Raw genomic sequence first — 18,001 nt, forward strand, 5'->3', positions numbered from 1 at the left:
CCCGCCCCCTACTTGGCAAGTCGGCAGGTTGGGAAGGTCTTCTGCTGAGAATCTGTCCCCACTGTGCTCTTGTAAAATGTACCTTGTGAATAGGTGATACATGTATACAGCAAAAAACCACAACACACAAAGGCATTTCAGCAACCATTGTTCCCCTACCATCCGATAGTGCAGCTCCGCCCCTACCGGCCTGGCTGTGGCTTGTGTTCCTCCCAGAGACTCTGTGTCCACGAAGGCCAGGCATGGGCCAACGCCTCTGCTTTTCCCAGTTGTAATACTGCATCTTAGGGATTGTTCCATATTGATACACAGAGAGTTGCTTCCCTCTCTAACTGCTTTGAAGCGCTCCAGGGCAGGATACACGATGGTTTCTTCTAACAGCTCCTAAATTTGCCAAAACAGTTAAGTTTCTTTCCTGTCTTTCGCTGCTCACAGTTCTTGGAAGCACACATTCTGCTCCTCTTCAGGGAAAGTCCTTTCTTTGTTCTGGAGCCAGACGGGAGGGTGGGAAGCACGGTGAGCCAGGTCCCCGCAGCTGCGGGGGCGCTGGGGGCCTGCCCGCCCAGGGCTCTTGTCCCCTCCTCCTCATTCTGAGTCCTGCTTCCCCCTCAGACTTTGCTCTTGGGACAGAGTTTAAAACCTTGTATCCTAGACCTTAGAAGGACTTAGCTTAAGGGAGTGGTTTTTAAGCTTTTTGTTGTTTTTGCATTTAAACCCTTTATGCAAACAAGGCCCGGTGTAGGTGGACATCAGTGTCCCGAGAGGGGCCCCCTGCTGTCCCCTGGTCACCCTGAGGGCAGGCCAGGCAGAGGGCAGCGTAGGGGCAGCCCTAACCCCAATGCTGTGTCTGTTCTGCCTGTTGTCTCTCCCTCTCCCTCTGCCCGCCTCTCTCCAGTCCACAGCCCGGTTAAGAATGACGAGGGTGGTGGGTAACCGAGGGGCCCGATGGTAACCCCTCAAGGGTGTGCGTTACTTCACATCACTTTTACATGTTCTCCTCTTAAATCTTCACAGCTTTGCAGCTGGCCCCCATCCCATCTCACAGACGCCCCCCAAGGCTCAGAGAGGGGGCTGGCCTCTTGGGGCTGGCCGGCAGCCAGTAGAGCTGCTGTGGGCTGTCCTTCGGTCATCTCTCTTGACGCCGGTGCTGCTCGGGGACCCTGGCCACAATCCCTGCCAAGGGATGGCCTCAGGCGGCCAGGTTCGGGCCTAACCTTGAGGGTGGTTCTAGCCATCTCTCTAGAGGCTGGGAATAGGCAGCATTTACAGGTGGGTCCTGGGACTCTCAAGGAGCTCAACCCCATGTCCCCAGCCTCCTTTGGTCTCTGACCTTGGGGAGGAACCCCGAGGCTACAAGTCTCAAGGGGTCTAGAGAAAGCCCAGGGTCGGATGTGACTCCAGGAAGGAGCAGGCAGAAGGAGAGGCAGAGAGAAAGCCAGTCAACACTGAAACACCACGTTTCATGAAAGGCCCCATTTCTGGCTTTTGAAGAGTGGGAGGGTCGGGCCTGTGTTGGAGCTGGGATGGCTGGCCAGCTGGAGCCGTGCCGTGCCATCTGCAGGCCCTGGGTCCCCGCCGCACCCATAGCTTCCTCAGGCCCTCACCCGGTCCTGGGTCCCGTCACCCTCGGTGGGCTCTGCCTTACACACTGAGTGGCTCTTTTTTCCTCCTTTCCCAGCCCAATTCAAGTGTGGAGAAGGCCAAACTGGGGTGGCCGGGTTAAGTGCCCAGCACAGCCTGGGCTCAGACCCTGGCCTGGCCGCCCAAGGGCGGTTATCGTTTCCCTCCTCTGGCAGAGGAATCAGGGCAGAGCTGGCGGTGGTGGCAGGCGCGGGTGGAAGCGGCCCCCAGCCCCCGTCGGACCTCAAGGGCCTCCCGCCTGACATCCAGCCTGGTCCCGGCCCTGGCCCTGCGGGCGGGGCCTCCGAGCCACCCCCACGGTCCCCAGGGGGCGCTGCGGGTCCGCGTCCGCGGGAGCAAAGCCCCAGCTGCTCCTGCAGTGCGGGGCGCAGATGCGGGTGGCGTGCTGCCGCAGAAGCCCGGCGATAGGGACCCCTTCTTGAGCCCTCCGGGACGGGACCGCCGGGGGAGAAGCGGCCCCCGCCCGCCCCCACGCGACTCCGAGCGGCAGCGCCAAGGCTGTTGAGGGTGGAGGTCTTCTCGGGGAGTGCGCCGCACGGGGGTCTCCGGTCCCCGCTTTCCGGTCCCGGCCGGGAGGGCTCGTGGGGGGCGCGGGCGTCACGGAGCGGCGGAGGGGTTGCCGGGGCGTGCCGGGCCGTCGGGGAGGCGCGGGGGCGGGCACGCCGGGAGGGCGGGGGCCGAGCTTATAAAGGCCGGCGGGCGGGCTGAGGGAGGAGGGAGCCGTTGAGCCGCGTCCTTTCCTGCTCGGCTTCCGCGAGCCACCAAGAGCCGTGCGCTGCGCTCCGCCGCGGGGCAGAGCTGACACCGGAGCGAGCGCGGGCCCCAGCCGTCGGCACCGGCGGGGCGCGGCGGGCCCCGGCCCTAGGAGGAGGACCAGGAGGGCGCCGGAGGCGCTCGTGTCCCCACCGACCAGCCGGGGTCCTGGCCACTGCGCGCGGCACGTGCGGCGACCCGCCCTGTGCGCCATGCGCCGGCCGCGGCCTCCCAGCGCCGCCCTTTAGCGCCGCGGCGGCCGAGCGACCCCGGACCGGCCCCGCGGGCCCCTCGGGCATGGAGCCGCACGTGCTCGGCGCCGTCCTCTACTGGCTGCTGCTGCCCTTCGCGCTCCTGGCCGGTGAGTGTGGGCGTGCGCGGCGGGCTCTGGTCTGGGACGGGTCTGCGTCCCCGCTCCCGGTTTCCGGCCCGGCCGCCCAGCGAGGCTGGCGGGGCGAGGACCGTGCGCGGGCGGGCGGGCGGGCGGGCGCGGAGCTTCCCCGGGACGCGCGCGGCCCTGGGCGCCCGCATTCCAGAAGCATGAGAGCGCCGGGGTGGCCGGGGCCCCGTCCCAGCGCCAGGCTGGGAGGGCGGCGGCGGGGTGGCGGGCAGATGGCACCCGGGCGCCCACAGGGGCGGGCGACGAGCGACCCCAGGAGGGGGCGGCTCGTGCCTACGCCCTGGGCGCTGAGAGTAGGGGCACGAGGGTAGGGGAATGTCGGCCCCTATGGGAGGGGGCTGGGGCGTCGCTGAGGGGGGCACGAATCTCTTTTTCTCTTTCGTGTTTAAAAAAAAAACAAACTCAAATTTGCATCACGACTTCCTGACCAATCTGGGAGAAGGCGGGCTTCCTGCCTGGAGCTGTTGAATCTGGAGCCTCCGGAGGCTCTAACGTCGTTGTGCCCTGGGCTCGGCCCCCCTCACTCTTGCCCTTCCCGTCCCCACCCCACAGCCGGACTAGGGCAGGCCCATGCTCTGGAAAACATAGTTGGGGTTCCTCCCTGCCGCCCTGGTGTCCTGGCTTACTCCGCTGGGCTCTAGTGCCGCGAGAGGGGCGGGGCAGGCTGTGCCCTGGGCTGGGGGAGGGAATGCCCCGCAGAAGGCTCTGGTCTTGGTGTCAGAGCTGAGGGTCCGGAACCCTGGCGTGAGTGTCCGCTGCTTGCCGTGTGTCATCGGTGCCTCTTCCCGAAAGCTCGTAGTTGTGGTTCTCGTTGCTCCATGGCCCCTCCCCTCTGCGCCCCTCCTGGCCTCCCTGTGCCCAGGGCAGAGCGCCCGAGACTCATTTCACCCCTCACACGCCAGCCCTTGGCCCTCAGCTCCCTCCGCTGGGGCTGTCTCTACTGGGTGTGAGCTGGAAAGCGGTCTGATTAAATTAATTCGGGGAAACATGGAATGGTTTGCAACGTGAGTCTGCCTGGTGGGTGAAAATTTGTCCGACCATGGTGGGTGTTGGTGTTTTTATGCTGGAAAGCCTTTCCAGAGCCTCTGAAATCACTCCAGGTGGAATCTGCCAACTTCTGTTATGGGTAGGAGCGGGCTCCAGTGGGCCAGGAATGTGGGACCCAGAGCAGCCTGCACTCGGCTCCCAGACAGTGTTTTGATTTATAGCAGAGAAAGGTGGTGAGACTTGGGAAAGTTTTCAGGACAGGAATCAATGAAAACCATTGAGGTCGGGGAGGAGGGTCTGAGTCAGCCTCGTACGGACAGGACAGTCCAGGATGTGCCCGGGAGCGCGCGGGGTCCGCCGGCCTTTCTCCTCGTGCCTCTGGAGAGTAGACGTTAACAGGCTCGCAGAACGGACCCAGCTGGAGGTCTGGTTCAGGAGCTGGTAAGCTTCTCAGAGGGGCAGGTTGGCGTCGGACGGCCCGTAGCACACCTGCAGCCCCTTAGGCTGTGAAGCCGGGAGGGGGATTGGGTAGGCCTGCGTGGTGGGCGCTCGCTCCGCTCCTGAAGGGTGCACCGCCCCACGTGGCGCAGTCTCCTCATTCAGGGTCAGTGGACTTTTTCTGTGATGGGCTGGATAGTAAACATTTTCACATCACGAGCTTTTCTGGTATTATTTCCAACGATTAAAAAGTGTAAACACCACTCCTAGCTTGTGAGCTATAGCAGAACAGGTGGCGGAGCCAGGCGCAGCCCCAGGGCCAGAGTTCGCTGACCCCGAGAATTAATGTGTGTTCTTCGGGCTGCTGCCTGTAACCCAAGTGGGTGATTTGGGGGAGGGGAGGGGAGGTCTCTTGGTCTCTGGATGCAGAGGGGCCATTAGCTCAGGGTTCCCACCTGGGCTATATTGGCGTCACCTGAGGGCTTTTCACATCCTGATGAATAATTCTTTGTGCTCAGCTTTCCTGTAAATCTGAAACTGTCCCCAAAATGAAGTCTGTTAATTAAAACCCTGATACCCTGGCCATGCCCCCCGTGGATTCTGTGTCTGGGTGCGGGGCTTGGCCCTCCATATTTTTTCTTGAGCTTTGTGGGAGGGTGATGTCTGGCGGGCCAGGAGCCCTGCGCAGTGACACCTGAGAGGCTGGAGGCCGGCTCTCGGGTCGGGCGTGGGCGGCTCCTGAGGGAGCTGCTGTGCTGCTGCCTTCTGAGCGCCCCTGGCTCTGTGAGGAGCTCTGGTGGAGTTGGTTAGTTCTGCGGTGTTTCCCAGTGAGTGGTCGGTGCTGGAGGAGGCCGTCAGAGGGTATTGGTCAGACCTGTGCGCGTGCTGGCTCGGGCAGCGGCCGCAGTCAGGGTTTGGGTCATCCTGGGGTGCTCCTTGCCCCCCCAAATCCCACTTCCGCCTCGTCACAGCAGAGACTCCCCAGCCCCCCCACCCCCCCGGGAAGGGTGACGGCCTTTGACGTCTCACCTGTGGTCCCTGCAGCCCTGGGGGTCAGGACCCAGAGCTGGAAGGTTCTAGAGAGACGTCAGGACAGAACACTTTGTGATTCCCATGGAACGGGCCCCGCCCCGCGCGCAACTCTTGACCGAACGGGCCTCTCAAAAGCAACGCTGTAGCCCAAAGGCAGGTGGTTAGAAGGCAGTAACTGTATGACTGACAGGGAAATACGTGCAGGGCGGCAACATGGCTTCCGCCTGCGGGATGGATGGGGCTCCGGCCTCGTGGACACGCCCACTGCACGCCAGCGTCGTCACCTGCACCAGCCTGATTGTCACTGCCGTGTCACCGTTTAGAATGGGGACACTTCCTCCTTTTCATCGTGTTTTCACCATCACCGTCTTAACACCGCTGTGAGGCTGGCAGGAAGGCAGTGGGAAGACGGAGGCCTGGGAGAGCGCGGGGCCCTGGTAGAAACCCAGGCCTGAGGGTCCCTCCCAGCCCCCCTAGTGGTGACACCCCGCTAGGCCCTCAGGCTGGCAGTGAGCCTGGGGCCGTCCCTTTCCGGGGCCCCCAGAGCTGAGGATAGGTCTCGCTTTCATCTGCCGCCTTCTGGGGGAGACTCGGCCTTCTGCAGCCCCTCCGAGGACTGAAAAAGTCACAGGACTCAGGTGCCTGGTTGACGGGACCCGAGGGCTCAGTGTGCGTGATCAGGGAAGGGGCTGGGGTTGGCCCAGGAGCCGAGGACGGGTCATCTGTGGTCATCTTGCAGGTGGCCATCCCACCAGCGGCCCAGCGGGAAGGGTACTGGGGGGCAGGGGGTGACAAGCATCTCAGATCCTGTCCCCGGGGCTGCTTCCTGGGCGGTGTCTTTCCCTCCGACACTTTCAGTGCTCAAAGATGGAGAGGGAAAGGAGACACAACTGCTCTGTGCAGAGATTCTGCTGTGAGCGCAGCTGCAGGGGACTGCCTTCTGTGGCAGGGCCCCTACCGGGGTCGCGGGTATCCCCTGCCCTCCCCCCGCCCCACCGGCACCGTCTTTAGGGCCCAGTGTGAGCTGCCTCCTACAGGAAGCCACTTTTGACCACCCTGGTCCTCAGGAATCCTCTTTTCCTTAGAATTCAATGAAGTCTTGGTCTTTGTTATCTGTTTTAGAAATATATGACTTTTTTTATTTAGATTTTTTTGTTTGTAGACTTTTTTCCTCTGGTTACCAAAGCAATTTCATTCTTGCTCATGACGCTGACTCCAGGAGTTTCAGAAGTGGGTCAGAGGCCGCTGTGTCTGCTGTGCAGCGGCTGGAGCCTGAGGCTGTCTTGGGGGGGGGTCGATGCTCTGCATGTGACCTCTGCCCCACTCCTGACCTTTGAACCCCTCTGAGTTGAGTTAAGCCTGTTTTCTGGATGAGGAACCTGGGGCTTGGGGGACTAGAACGCAGGTGAGAAAGGATGAATCTGGAGGTGAAATCTTTTCCTTCTCAGGGCAGGTGAGTCCCACACCTGCTGGCGGGGTGGGAGAACCTGGGGTGGGAGGTCTCAGGGAGGTGGGGGGAGGCTGGCCTTGCTGGAGGGGCTTGTGGGTGGCACCAGCGTCTGTCCCGCTCTGAACCTGCCAGGCCCTCACCCCTCTGTCGGGGCCTCAGTTTCCTTGCCTGTAAACGAGACGATAAAAGCTTAAAGGCCGATCCCAGGTTTCTGATCTCTTGGTCCCTGGACGGGGCAGGGCGGGACAGTCCTGGGGGGCCGAGTGGAAGAGCCGCCCACCACCAGGTCCTGATTGTGCAGAGCTGCCCGCCGACCACACGCCGTTTCCAGGCGGGAAGTCGTGGTGTCCAGAGCCACCGTGCGTGACACCCGCCTGCTCAGATTCCTGTGCTCACGTGGGACGTTTCCCCAAGTTCATTCAAGCGTTCTCTCACCCAGGTCTTGTGGGACGGTGCTCCGGGCAGGCGCCTAGGTTCTGGTTCAGGGCCAGTGACGGTGGGCATGGGAGGGGCTGGGCCCATTCTCCTCTCTAATGGAGGCCGAGGTTTCCTTGGCTGTAAAGCGAGGTGTGGGTCCCCCACAGCTCCCGGCGTCTTGGTTCTGTAAGTGCCTTTGCCGTGTTTATTCACGCTGAGCTGAGCCCAGATGGGAAAGAAACACAGTGCAGCCAGTGACGCTATACAGAACAAGGTCCAGGCTGGGCAGGGCTTGGGGGGAGGTGGGCACCCAGCAAGACTGGTCTGCTGGTGGGAGAGAAGTTGTCAGCCAGGCCGGGGAGGGGGCAGGATGGCAGATCCAAGGCTCCAGACCAGTGCAGCCCCCCAGGGTCGGACCATCTGTGGAAGGAGACGAACAGGTGGCCTGGTAGCTGGGGGGGCTCCCATCCCCTAGTGGTGGCCAGTCGGAGGGGTTGGGTTGGGGTGGAGAGGGCAGGGCAGTGCCGAGTGGACAGCCGGGGCCCGAGGGACCTGAGGCTTGACCCCCCCGTCCCCATTTTGATTCTTTAACTTAGTGTTAATTACACAAGTAATGTATGAATACTTGTCATAAAACAGTGAAGTTTTGGGTCAGATGAGATTAAGTTCCTTCTTTAATCCTTTCTTCCTGTCCTCAGAAGGAAGGCCCTGGTCAGTGGCTGGGGCCCAAGGTTGCTGTGTCCCCACCTGTGAGGTTAGGTGGCTGCGGGTCTTTGGGGCCACGGCAGCGCGCCCACCCACCCTGACACGTGTGAGAGTGTTTCTTGGGGTGGCCCGGGGTCAGCAGCCTCTGCCCTGGAGAGGAGCCCGCAAGGCTGGGGCCCGGCGCTGCGGGCAGCCCTGCAGAAGCCGCCGACTGCGATGGGCATCGCCCGGCCCAGCCTAGCCGCCCGGTGCCGCCAGGGCACCCTCAGGCCGACGTGCGTGACCCGCGCTTCCCTGCGCCGTCTCGGGCCTTTGCCGAGTGGGGCGGGTCAATTTTTCTGGTGTGTTTTAATAACATAATTATAGGGAGTATTTTTAGTTGCCTGTAACGGCCGACTGTTTACCAGGCTCCGACCTGCGCGCTGTTTTTCTCCGTGGGTATATATAGCCAGGCCTCTTCTCCTTCCCCGGGGTCAGGCTAAAGAGGGACCGTGGCCACCTCAGCTGCCTCCTGTGGTTTCCTTTGCCAGCGAACGGGCGGCTGAACCGGGCCCAGCGGCTTCCGCAGAGCGGGAGGGGTCTGGGGGCCGCTGTCCTCGAGAGCAGGTGGGGGCCGGGGTGGGCGGGGCCTCCGTCCTGGGCTCCTGACCGCTGACCGCGTGGCGGGACGTGTCCCATGCAGGGAGCTGAGGCGGGAGGGACGCGCCTCTCCGGCCGCGTCCAGGCCCGGCTCTGACCCCGGCAGTGCCCGGGTGTGCTGGCCAGGCCCGTCCCCCCAGCTCTCCTCACCTCCCGTGGATCCTCTGGGGAAAACAAAAGAACACAACTGCTCTGCGCACAGATTCCTTGGGCCTGCAGGAGCAGCCAGTGGCCCGTGATTGTGGCCCGGACTGTGGCTGGGTCTGGATGGGCACAGCAGGAAGGGACACAGCCTGGCTCCCAGGCAGGGGCCTCCGAGCAGGAGCCCCACCGGCCTCAGGCCTGGGCCTCGGTCTCTCTCACCTCCTGGAACTGCCAGGGCCTCTGACCTGTAGCTGCCCCCAGTCACACCCCAGCCTCCCCTCGGGGTCCCAGGGTCCTGTTCTGCCTCCAGTCCCCCTCCCTCCCTCCCTCCCTCCCTCTCATTCACTTGATTTCTGATTATGGTTAAAACACCATTTGAAACAACACGTCATCATAACAGCATTAACGGGAGCTTTTCAAAGGGAAACTCGGCCGTCTGCGCCTCTACCCCCAGCTCAGCTGTTACATCCTCCCCTCCCCGTCGGTGGCCAGGGATCGTAGTGACCACGGGACATGCCCAGGAGCTCTGAGGGGCTTTGTGCCACGTGTACCTGTCTCCCCTGCTGGGGGGGGATTGTCCCTGGGCTGCTTCACGGAGGGGCAGGTCACTGTCACTGCCGAGGCCCCGGTCCCCGTGTGCCGGTGTGGGTCGCCGATGCTGACTGTCCTCTCCAGCTGGCCGCCACGTGGGCACACAGCGCTGCATCGTTTCTCTACCTCCGTGTCCCCGCGTCCCCCAGCCCCCTGCAGCCTACCCCCATGTTCACAAGCATCACCCCCCGGCCTGGATAGACAGGGTCCTCGGCACACCCAGCCCCAGGCTTCCGGCTCTGCGTCCAGATGCATCCCACAGCCACGTGGCCTTCCCGGGACATCCGAGAGCTGCCCACTGTGCCCACGGGGCCGCCTCAGGACGAGCCTCCACTCACTTTCCGGCCTGCTGCCAGCAGCACATTCGCTCCTGAGAGGGGGGCACTAGTGGCTTTTCCACGTCACGGATGAGCACCCCAGGGGCAGAGTTCTCGCCCGTGACACTCCTGCCTCCCGGGAGCCCCGCCCCCATTCGTGTCAGTGTCTGGGGTGCCCGCCCCCGCAGTTCCTCTGGCTACACCTCCTCCTCCACCAACCTCCAGCTTCCATCTGGTCTCCTAAGTCCCCGAGCTTGTCCTCGCCCCAGAACCCGCCGGCTGTCCCCCTGCCACCACCTCCTGTGGCTGCCCTCCCCCCAGACACTCGGTCACTCTGTCGCCTTCTATGCGTCACTCGCTCGGCAAACGTGTCTGGAGAATCTGCCTGTGCCAGGCCCTGCTGTAGGCTCTGGGGTCCCGACACAGCCCCCGGGGGAGGACGGCACAGTCCACGCGTAGGGTTTTCCACTGAGGCGTCAGGCACTCAGAGTAAAGGGTCGGACCTTAACGTGTTCTGTCTGGTGGGTTGACAGCCAAGCACATCTGTCCACCTCCCCGCACGAGATGGGAGAATGTTTCTGCCCTCCCGCTCACCCCCTTCGACTCTGACTTCTTTCCCCAGGGCAGTTCTGCCTGCACTGGGGGGTCCGTGCTCGAGGGACCACCGGGGTGTGTACTTCTGCGTCTGCTACCTTCCGTGCCTTCACATCTCTGGGGTGTGACTCTGTGTGCTGGTGGTTCCTTCTTTCTGGTGCTGACTAAGGTCCCCTGAACGCACTGCCACGTTTGCTTATCCGATCACCTGTCGGGCCTGGAGAGTAGGCGCGAGGCTGCTGGCCGCGTGGCGTCTCCGCGGACACGCACTTGAATTTCATTCACTTCTGGCCGTGGGGTTGCTGGGTCACGGGCATCGCGTGTTCACTGCAAGGAAGCTTCGATCTGTCCTCCTGGTTGTCGTTTAGGGGACGCTCCAGGGTGCTGCCCCCTCGCTGCACGTGGTGTTGGCCTCTGAGTTTTGCTGGTTTGGGGCGTGCAGTGGCGTCTCCCGCGACTCCAGTCTCTGTTCCCCTGAGCCGATGATGTGTCAAGTACCTTGGACATCTTCTCTGGCACATACATGCCTCTAAGACGCTTTCACCCATTAAAAAGAATTGGACTGTTTGTCTTTTTGTTTCTGGCTCTGGGGGTTCGTCGTGGACTCGAGATTGTAAGCTCTTTATCACCTGTTTGTACCGCACGTGGTTTCCCTGCCTGTGACTTACAATCCTAAGTGTGTTCTTTTTTTTTTTTTTTTTTTTTTTTTTTTTTTTTTTTTTTTGGCGGTACGCGGGCCTCTCACTGTTGTGGCCTCTCCTGTTGCGGAGCACAGGCTCCGGACACGCAGGCTCAGCGGCCATGGCTCACGGGCCCAGCTGCTATGCGGCATGTGGGATCTTCCTGGACCAGGGCACGAACCCGCATCCCCTGCATCGGCAGGCGGACTCTCAACCACTGCACCACCAGGGAAGCCCCTAAGTGTGTTCTTTATGGTGTCCAGTTAAGAGCTAATCATCTTCTTTATGGTGTCCAGTTAAGAGCAGGTATTTTTGATTCAAAGTCCTGTGAGCTTGGACGCTTCTGGCTAGGACGTCCTCTCCCGTGCCCCCGAGCTGGCGGCTGTGACCACGTGCCTGGCTCACGGGGTCTCTGAATGTTTCCTGGTGGGTGGGCCGCTCCTCTCGCTGTGCTGGGCCTTCCCACTTCCTCCCCGCCCATCCCGTCCCGTCCCGTCCCGTCCTGTCCGCCCGCCTCCCCTCCTCGGCTGCCTGCCCGGCCTCTGCCGGCTCAGATCTCCTCTGGGGCCTCTGTCCCGCTGTCTGCAGGCTCTTGTCCTGGTGTCGCTCCTGCACGGGGACCGTCACTCTGCCCTTCCACGTGGCCTCCCCTGGGCCGCCTGTTGAATGAAGTGGGTTCCTTTCAGCCGCTGCAGAGACGGTCCCAGCCTCCAGACCCCCGTTCCTGTGGTTCCCAGGGACGCAGTGACCATCTCTGTACTCACCTGCTTTCTCTTCTGAGTGTTCCCCTCGGGATAAGCTCCCCGGATGAGTGTTCCCCTCGGGATAAGCTCCCCGGAGTCAGACCCCGAGTCCCAGGACAGGACAGGCTCGCTGTCGGACGCACACCTGGTACTTTAGCAAATGCAGCCTCCCCCGAGTGGGCACAGCCAGGCCCTGGCATGTAGCGTCCTGTGTGACTCTCCCGGGAGGCCTGTGCGGTCTCCCCGGCAGACGAGCCGCCTGCGGTCCTCGGGGCCTGTCCGCGTCCAGGCTGGCTCCCTCCTCTCTCCTGTGGCCGGCTCAGCTTAGCACACGCTCACACACTCAGCTCGACAGACACACGCTTGGCCCGTGTCTCCACTCCGTGCGGGAGGCACCCGCCTGGGTCTTCTCCACCCTTGCTGGCGGGGTGGTGCCTTTTTGTCCCTCGGCCCTTGTTTCCTCGTCACTGTCACTACAGCTTGGCCACTGCCCGGTCCTGTGTGTGGGAAGTGGACAGAGGCAGAGGCTGTGACAAGCGAGCACTGCCCGAGGCCCCGCGGGTGCCGAGCCCTGCCTGTGACACCCCCTTCCCGCCGCAGGAACGCCCCACACCTTATCAGCAGGTGCACACCGTCCCAGCCGGGGAGCGATGGCCGGTCTGGGCCCTAATCTCTGGAGGTCAGGAGCGGGGTGACACAGGGACAGTGGCCTGAAGCTTCATGAGGGCCCAGGAATGGCACCCAGGTGCCCGTCGGGAGGGCAGCCTTGCCCTGTGACCTCGGTGGGATCCTCTCCTGCCCCCGAATCCTTGTCCTGGCAAAGGGGCAGATCACGTGACCCCAGAAGGATGGGATTAGCATTGAAGCAGCGCTGGCACGTCGTCTGGCCTGGAAGCAGCTCCCCTCGGGGTCCTGGACGCTGGGGATGGCGGTGGGCTCTGGGTCCTATGTCCCTGTGTCCCCGCTCGGGAAGCCGGGGACGCCAGGCGCAGGATGGCCGGGCCCTCCTCTTCCCCTGGAGGCGGCCCCGCGGCGCTGCCCCATCTGACTCTAGTCCTCTTAGGATCTGGGGCCTCTGGGGCGTGGCCTTCCTTCCTGTCCTGTCCCATCCCGGGTTGCAGGTGGAGACACTCCAGCTGAGGGGCCGCTGGGCAGGCTTGCGTGGCCACGCAGGGAGGGAGGGAGCCTGCGCTCCGCTCCCCAGGCGGCTCCCCTCCCGCCTCACCCTCCACCCGTCCACCTTTCTTCTTGGAGCGAGACCCCTCTTTCCCCTCCCCGTCGCCTCCCTTGCCCCGCAAACTGGGTGGGCCACCACCCTGGGAGGGCTGTGCTGCGCCCCTGTCCGCCCCCCTCCTTGGGAGAGCGAGGGATGAAGGGCTGGAGGCCGAGAGTGGCTTGCAGGGGTGGGCAGGAGGGCACCCTCCTCGGGGGGCCCACGCGGAGTTGAGCCCAGCTGGGAGGAGACCCCAGGCCCTCAAGGGCCAGAGCGGGCACGAGGCAGATGGAGGGTAGCCTTCCAGAGGAGGCTGCAGGAAGCTTCCGGGCTCACGGGCTCCATCGCATTCCAGAGCCGGGGCGGGCCTGCTTGTGTCTTCCGGAGGCATTGGAGGCCTGCAGGGGGCTGGGGGGCGCTGAGGACTTTGAGAGCAAGGGTTCCCCAGGGAGGGCAGGGGTGGGGGCAGCGGTGACCTACGGATGTGGTGGGAGCTGCCAAGGGTCGTCCCGCAGAGCAGGAGGCGGTGGCTGGGCACCGGGGCCACCGGAGGAGAGAGAAGCTGGAGGCCCTTCTCCCGGCTCTCTTCTCGGCCTGTCTGCCGGTGGGCGGGGGCCTCGTGGTGTGAGTGCGGCTGCCAGGGGCTCGGCTTCCGGCGCCTGTCCGCTGGTTATTTGTATCTCGAGGCCGGTTTCCTCACTGTGCTGTGTCCTCTCTGGTGGCTCCCGCTGTGTCTGGGCCACAGTAGCCCAGGTGGCTTTCCTAGTCTCCGGGCGATAGGGCCCATCACGGCTTCCTCTCCTGCCACCGGGCAGGGGGTCTAGGGTTCCCGTCCCTGCTTCCCTGTTCTGAACACAGACCTAGGACAGCAGCCCTTGGAGACACGACATGCTGGACCCCAGGTAGTGGGACGGTCATGCCGGCGGCCGTGCTCGGAATCCAGCCTCCTGCCAGGATGGTTCCGGGGCTCCGGGGTGTTTATAAATGGGAATTCGGACATCGTCACCCCCTGAGTCGTGTCCGTGCATCCTTGTCCTGCCTGGTCCTGTTCTGTGCACGGGCCAAGAGCGGGGGGCCCACTGGGGCTGCCCTGGGACCTCAGGTGGTTCCTGCCCGGCCTGAGCACTGTCCCTGGGCTGCTCCAAGGGGCTGCTGTGTCAGGATCCAGGCTCCCCTGTGTATAGCCTCTGTGTGCCAGCACCTGCCGGGCTGTGAAGGTCTTCAGGACCTGTGGTTTGAGGCCACACGCTGGGCCGGCAGGCGTCCTTGGAGCAGAGAAGTGGGATGGAGGATCTCCCAGGCCAAGCCTCTGTCCCTCTCCTGTCCCGGCGTGTCTCAGCCTTGAACTCTCCACCTCTAGAAGGGGCCGCACACCGCGCGGGGAGGCCGTCCGGAGCACAGCTGGGGGCGCAGAGCCTGCTGCTACGCCGGGCGCCCTGCCATCCCCGGGGCCTCTCTGCACCCCTGTCGTCTTGATCTCCAGCTGTGAGATGAACACCTGCCCTGCTTGGCCTCGTGGCCCTTGGGGTGACCCTCCAGGTGACGCGGGTGGAAATACTTTGTAAAGTCGCCCTGAGTGCGAGGAGGCCATGCTGCTGCTCCCAGACCCCTGGGCGCATCTCGGGAAGCCTGGCCACCCGGCATGTTAATCGAGGCACCCTAAAGCCCTGGGACACGGTGGTGGCCTCACCAGGGGGGAACCTGGGGCAGAGTTGTCAGTGGCTTGGTATCGTCGAGCGCTGAGGTGGCGGGCGGCAGCGTGAGGACACCTTGCTCAGGTGAGCACAGCGGATGGAACCTGCCAGGTCTGGCTGAGTCATGGCGGCTGGGCGCTCCCGCAGGACAGCAGCACCGCATGGCCGAGCCTGAGCTGCTGGCAGGAAGGAAGTGGCGGGGCAGATGCGCGGCCTGGGGCCCTGGGCATTGGCCGTTTCCTGGTGCCCCCCCAAGGAGTCCCGTCTGACTCGGCCTGGCCTCTGAGGCGGTGGCACAGAGAATCGGAGCCAAGAGAAGCTGAGCCAGTTCCAGGCCCCCAGCTGGAAAGCACAGGAACCAGGAGCCAGCTGGGCCGCGATCCGTCCAGGGAGGCTGGGCGTGTGGTTGGCATCGGGGCACACAGGGACGGGATGCTCTGGGCATCAGGTTCCTCCTGGGGCTCCCGTGGGATCCGTCACAGTGTGTGAGGGTGGAATCGTGTGTGTGGCTGTCAGAAGGGCCCCCAGCCAGGGGACGTGTCTGCATGGGGGGGACATCCCTGGCCTCGGGAGCCCCTCCGGGTAGAGGGACACTTGGGCGGGGCACGGGGAGCGGGTTTCTGTGGGCCTGCTGGGCGCCGGGGCGCCCTCACTGGTCTCCCAGCATCGGCTGCGGTAGCTGGACGAGGCGCGGGAACCCTGCGGCCTGTCCGTGTGTAGCGGGGACGCCTGGGGGCCTCCTCCCCTGAGGTGACCAGAGCCTGCACGTTCCCAGAGGCTCAGCCCTGACCCTTGGGAGCAGCGGTGGGAGGTGTGCTGAGGCCTGGGTCTGGTCCCAGGGCCCCCGGGCTGTGGGCAGGTGGCCTCGGGCTGAGCCCAGGCCGGGCCTCAGGTGGGCGGCCACGAGCGCTCTCCCTGTCCCCACTCGGCTGTGGAGGCCCCACGAGCCAGCCGCTGCGGTGTATGGGCTTTTGCTGTGCCTGCATCACGGGGCGGGGGAGAGGGGACGCAGAGCCTGAGTCCTGTGGCCACAGGCTGCCGGGCCCAGGAACGCGTCCTCTCAGTTCGGGGCGTCCCTGGCACTTCGTGACCTGCCCGTTGTGGGCAGCAGCCCCGAGGTGACAGCTGCCCCTGTGCCGATGGCCGAGGCCTTCTGGGAGCTGGGACGACTGAGACGGGGGGCGGTGGACGGGGGCTGGCCCGCTTGCTCTTTGCTGCCGGGAAGGGTCCCTGGGTCCTGGCCGCCCCCGGGGAGTGGAGCTGGCCGGAAGGGAGGGCACCGGCTCCGCCTCGAGCCTCGTGGGGGCCTGTTCGTCACGTTGCTCGGGACCCCCACGGATGTCTGCCGCTTGCTTTGCTGTCAGGAACCGGATTGGTTTCCAGAAACGCCGGATGTGGTGGGTGAGGGGCAGTTTGTGCCGCCTCTCTTTTTCCAGGCACTGAACGTATGGCTTCGGCCGGGACTGCCCGTCCCCACCTGCCCGCGCCCTCTGCTCTTAAGTGGCCACTCCCACTCTCGTCTGGGAAGCTGACCCCATCACCAGGGGCCAGTGGGGACACTCCCGCCGCGTGGTCCGGGAGCCGGACGGGTTGGGGGCGTGCCTCGAGGGTTGCTCTGGGTCTGCGATGCTGGCCCGAGCCTGGGTGATGGCCCGGCCTCGGCCCCTTCCCCGGCAGCATGGAACCTCAGGGGCTCGAGCCTCCGTCTGGAGGGTCCATCGCCCGCAGGAGGTGGTAGAGAGCTAGGCCGGGGCTGAGCGGCAGGCCTGCTGTGTGCGGGGAGGGGCGTGCGCCACGCGGCTAGTTTAGGGAAGAGGCCGGTGGTGCTGGAGCCGCGGGCACGGCTGGGGGTCCCGTCAGGGAGCGTGGGTTTGTTCCGCGGGTGACGGAGCTGAGCTCCATCCCGAGAGGACCACGGGAGGGGGCCGCTGCTTCCTGGCTGCAGGGGAGAGGCTGCCCCTTAGTGCAAGGCCTGGCTCTGTCACTCGCTGGCTGAGTGGCCTTGGCTTGTGGCCTGCGGGGACCTCCCTCCCCCAGCACAGTCCCTGCTCCGTGCGCCGACAGCTCCGGGCGACCAGCCTGGGCAGGGCGGCTGGGTCTGTGCTGGCGCCCCGGCTGAGAGCTGATGGCATTGCGCTGGCGGGATCTGAGAGCGGCGGGCGGAGGCGGGCAGGGTTCCGGCGACGCCGATTTCCCCTGCCCCAGCCCCTCTCGGCAGGCTTGGAGACCGGGCCTCGGGAAGTTTCAAAGCGGATTTAAGAGGGGACAAAGCCCCAGACCCGCTTAGTCCTGTCGGGTGGGCTGCCGGGGGACCCTGGGTTGTGGTCTCCTGGGAGTCAGGAGGGGCCGGGCCGGGCTCACGGGAGCCCGGGCGAGGGTGGCACCTCTGTGGCGGACATGGGGCTAAGCCCAGGGCGCCCGAGGCTGCGTTTGTAATCTTCGCAGCCCAACAGACCACAGCTGCAGGCCTGGATGCCCCCCTTGGAAATGACCCCAGGTGGAAATTCCAGAGCCCAGAAGTGGCTCTTTCCTGGAAGGATATCCTGAAATTCATGAGCGTTTTTTCTCAAGGAGGGGAGAGGAGTCCTGGGGAGGTGAGCAAAGGCCACTGCAGCTGAGTGGGTGACGTTTAATCTGGTAAAACTCGCGCTGGCAGGAGAAACGTGTTAGAGCCGAACCACGGTAACCGGAGGAGAACTTGCTTGCTAATTACTTCTGTGCTTCTCTGCATCTAAAAACATTCTGAAAAGGAAGAAAAGGAGAGTGAACATTCTATGAGTGGGTCAGCAACCTTTCCTGCCAAGGGGAAACAGCAGCCCACTCCTGGCTTGATGGAGCCGGAGTTCAGCCTGGGGTGCACCCTGCCACCGCCCCCCGCCGTCTTGCCCCCGGGAGTGGATGCTCAGAGTGGCATGAGCTGCGTCCCTGCTCCAGGGGATGGTGTGCGTTGGCGGTGGGTGGGTGGAGGGGCCAGCTGAGCCTCCCTGCCCAGGCTGGTTGTTACAGGAGCAGACAGTGTTGATCTTCCCCTCGGTCACCATGCACTTGTTGAGTTTCCAGAGCCCGTGTGGGGCCCCCGACACCCTTTCTGCCCCAGCCCTGCAGCCACCTGGGCCCAGACCTCAGAGGCGGGTGGGCCAGCCTGCCGTTCACAGTGCAGGAGCCTGAGAGCAGGTGGATCAGCCAGGGTTCTCCAGAGGAACAGCCAGTAAGAGACGGATAGATAGATATGGTGTCTTGCATAGCCGCCTATACACGTACGAGAAGGAGAGAGGGAGGGAGAGAGAGAGGGAGGGAGAAGATTTGTTTTAAGGAACTGGCTCGCGCCATTGTGAGACCAGTCTGAACTTTGCAAGGAGCCCAGCAGGCTGGAAATCTGGGCAAGCCTTCATGTTGCAATCTGGAGTCCAAATTTTGAAGGAGCTGGAGAATTCCTTCTTCCCTGGGGGCCTCAGACTTTGCTGTAAGGCTTTCCTCCAATTGGCCGCACCTTTGGGAGGGTGTCCACCGTCCTCCAGTGCCTGCTGGACGTGGAAGTCCCATCTAAGGCTGACTGAACAGGC

At 63.8% G+C, this 18,001-nt stretch overlaps 1 protein-coding gene across 1 annotated transcript in view; it reads left to right on the forward strand.

The window, feature by feature from the left end:
• Positions 1–2,691: 2,691 nt before the first annotated feature.
• Positions 2,692–18,001, forward strand: part of PIEZO1 (piezo type mechanosensitive ion channel component 1 (Er blood group)) — a gene marked incomplete at its 5' end in the record, with an annotated part of 54,011 nt that continues 38,701 nt past the window's right edge. Inside the window, 1 exon segment of the mRNA XM_079722869.1 lies at positions 2,692–2,755. Coding sequence (XP_079578995.1) covers positions 2,692–2,755 — 64 coding nt within the window.

Source organism: Hyperoodon ampullatus, assembly GCF_949752795.1.
Source record: "Hyperoodon ampullatus genome assembly, chromosome: 18".
NCBI classification, from domain to species: Eukaryota; Metazoa; Chordata; class Mammalia; order Artiodactyla; family Ziphiidae; genus Hyperoodon; species Hyperoodon ampullatus.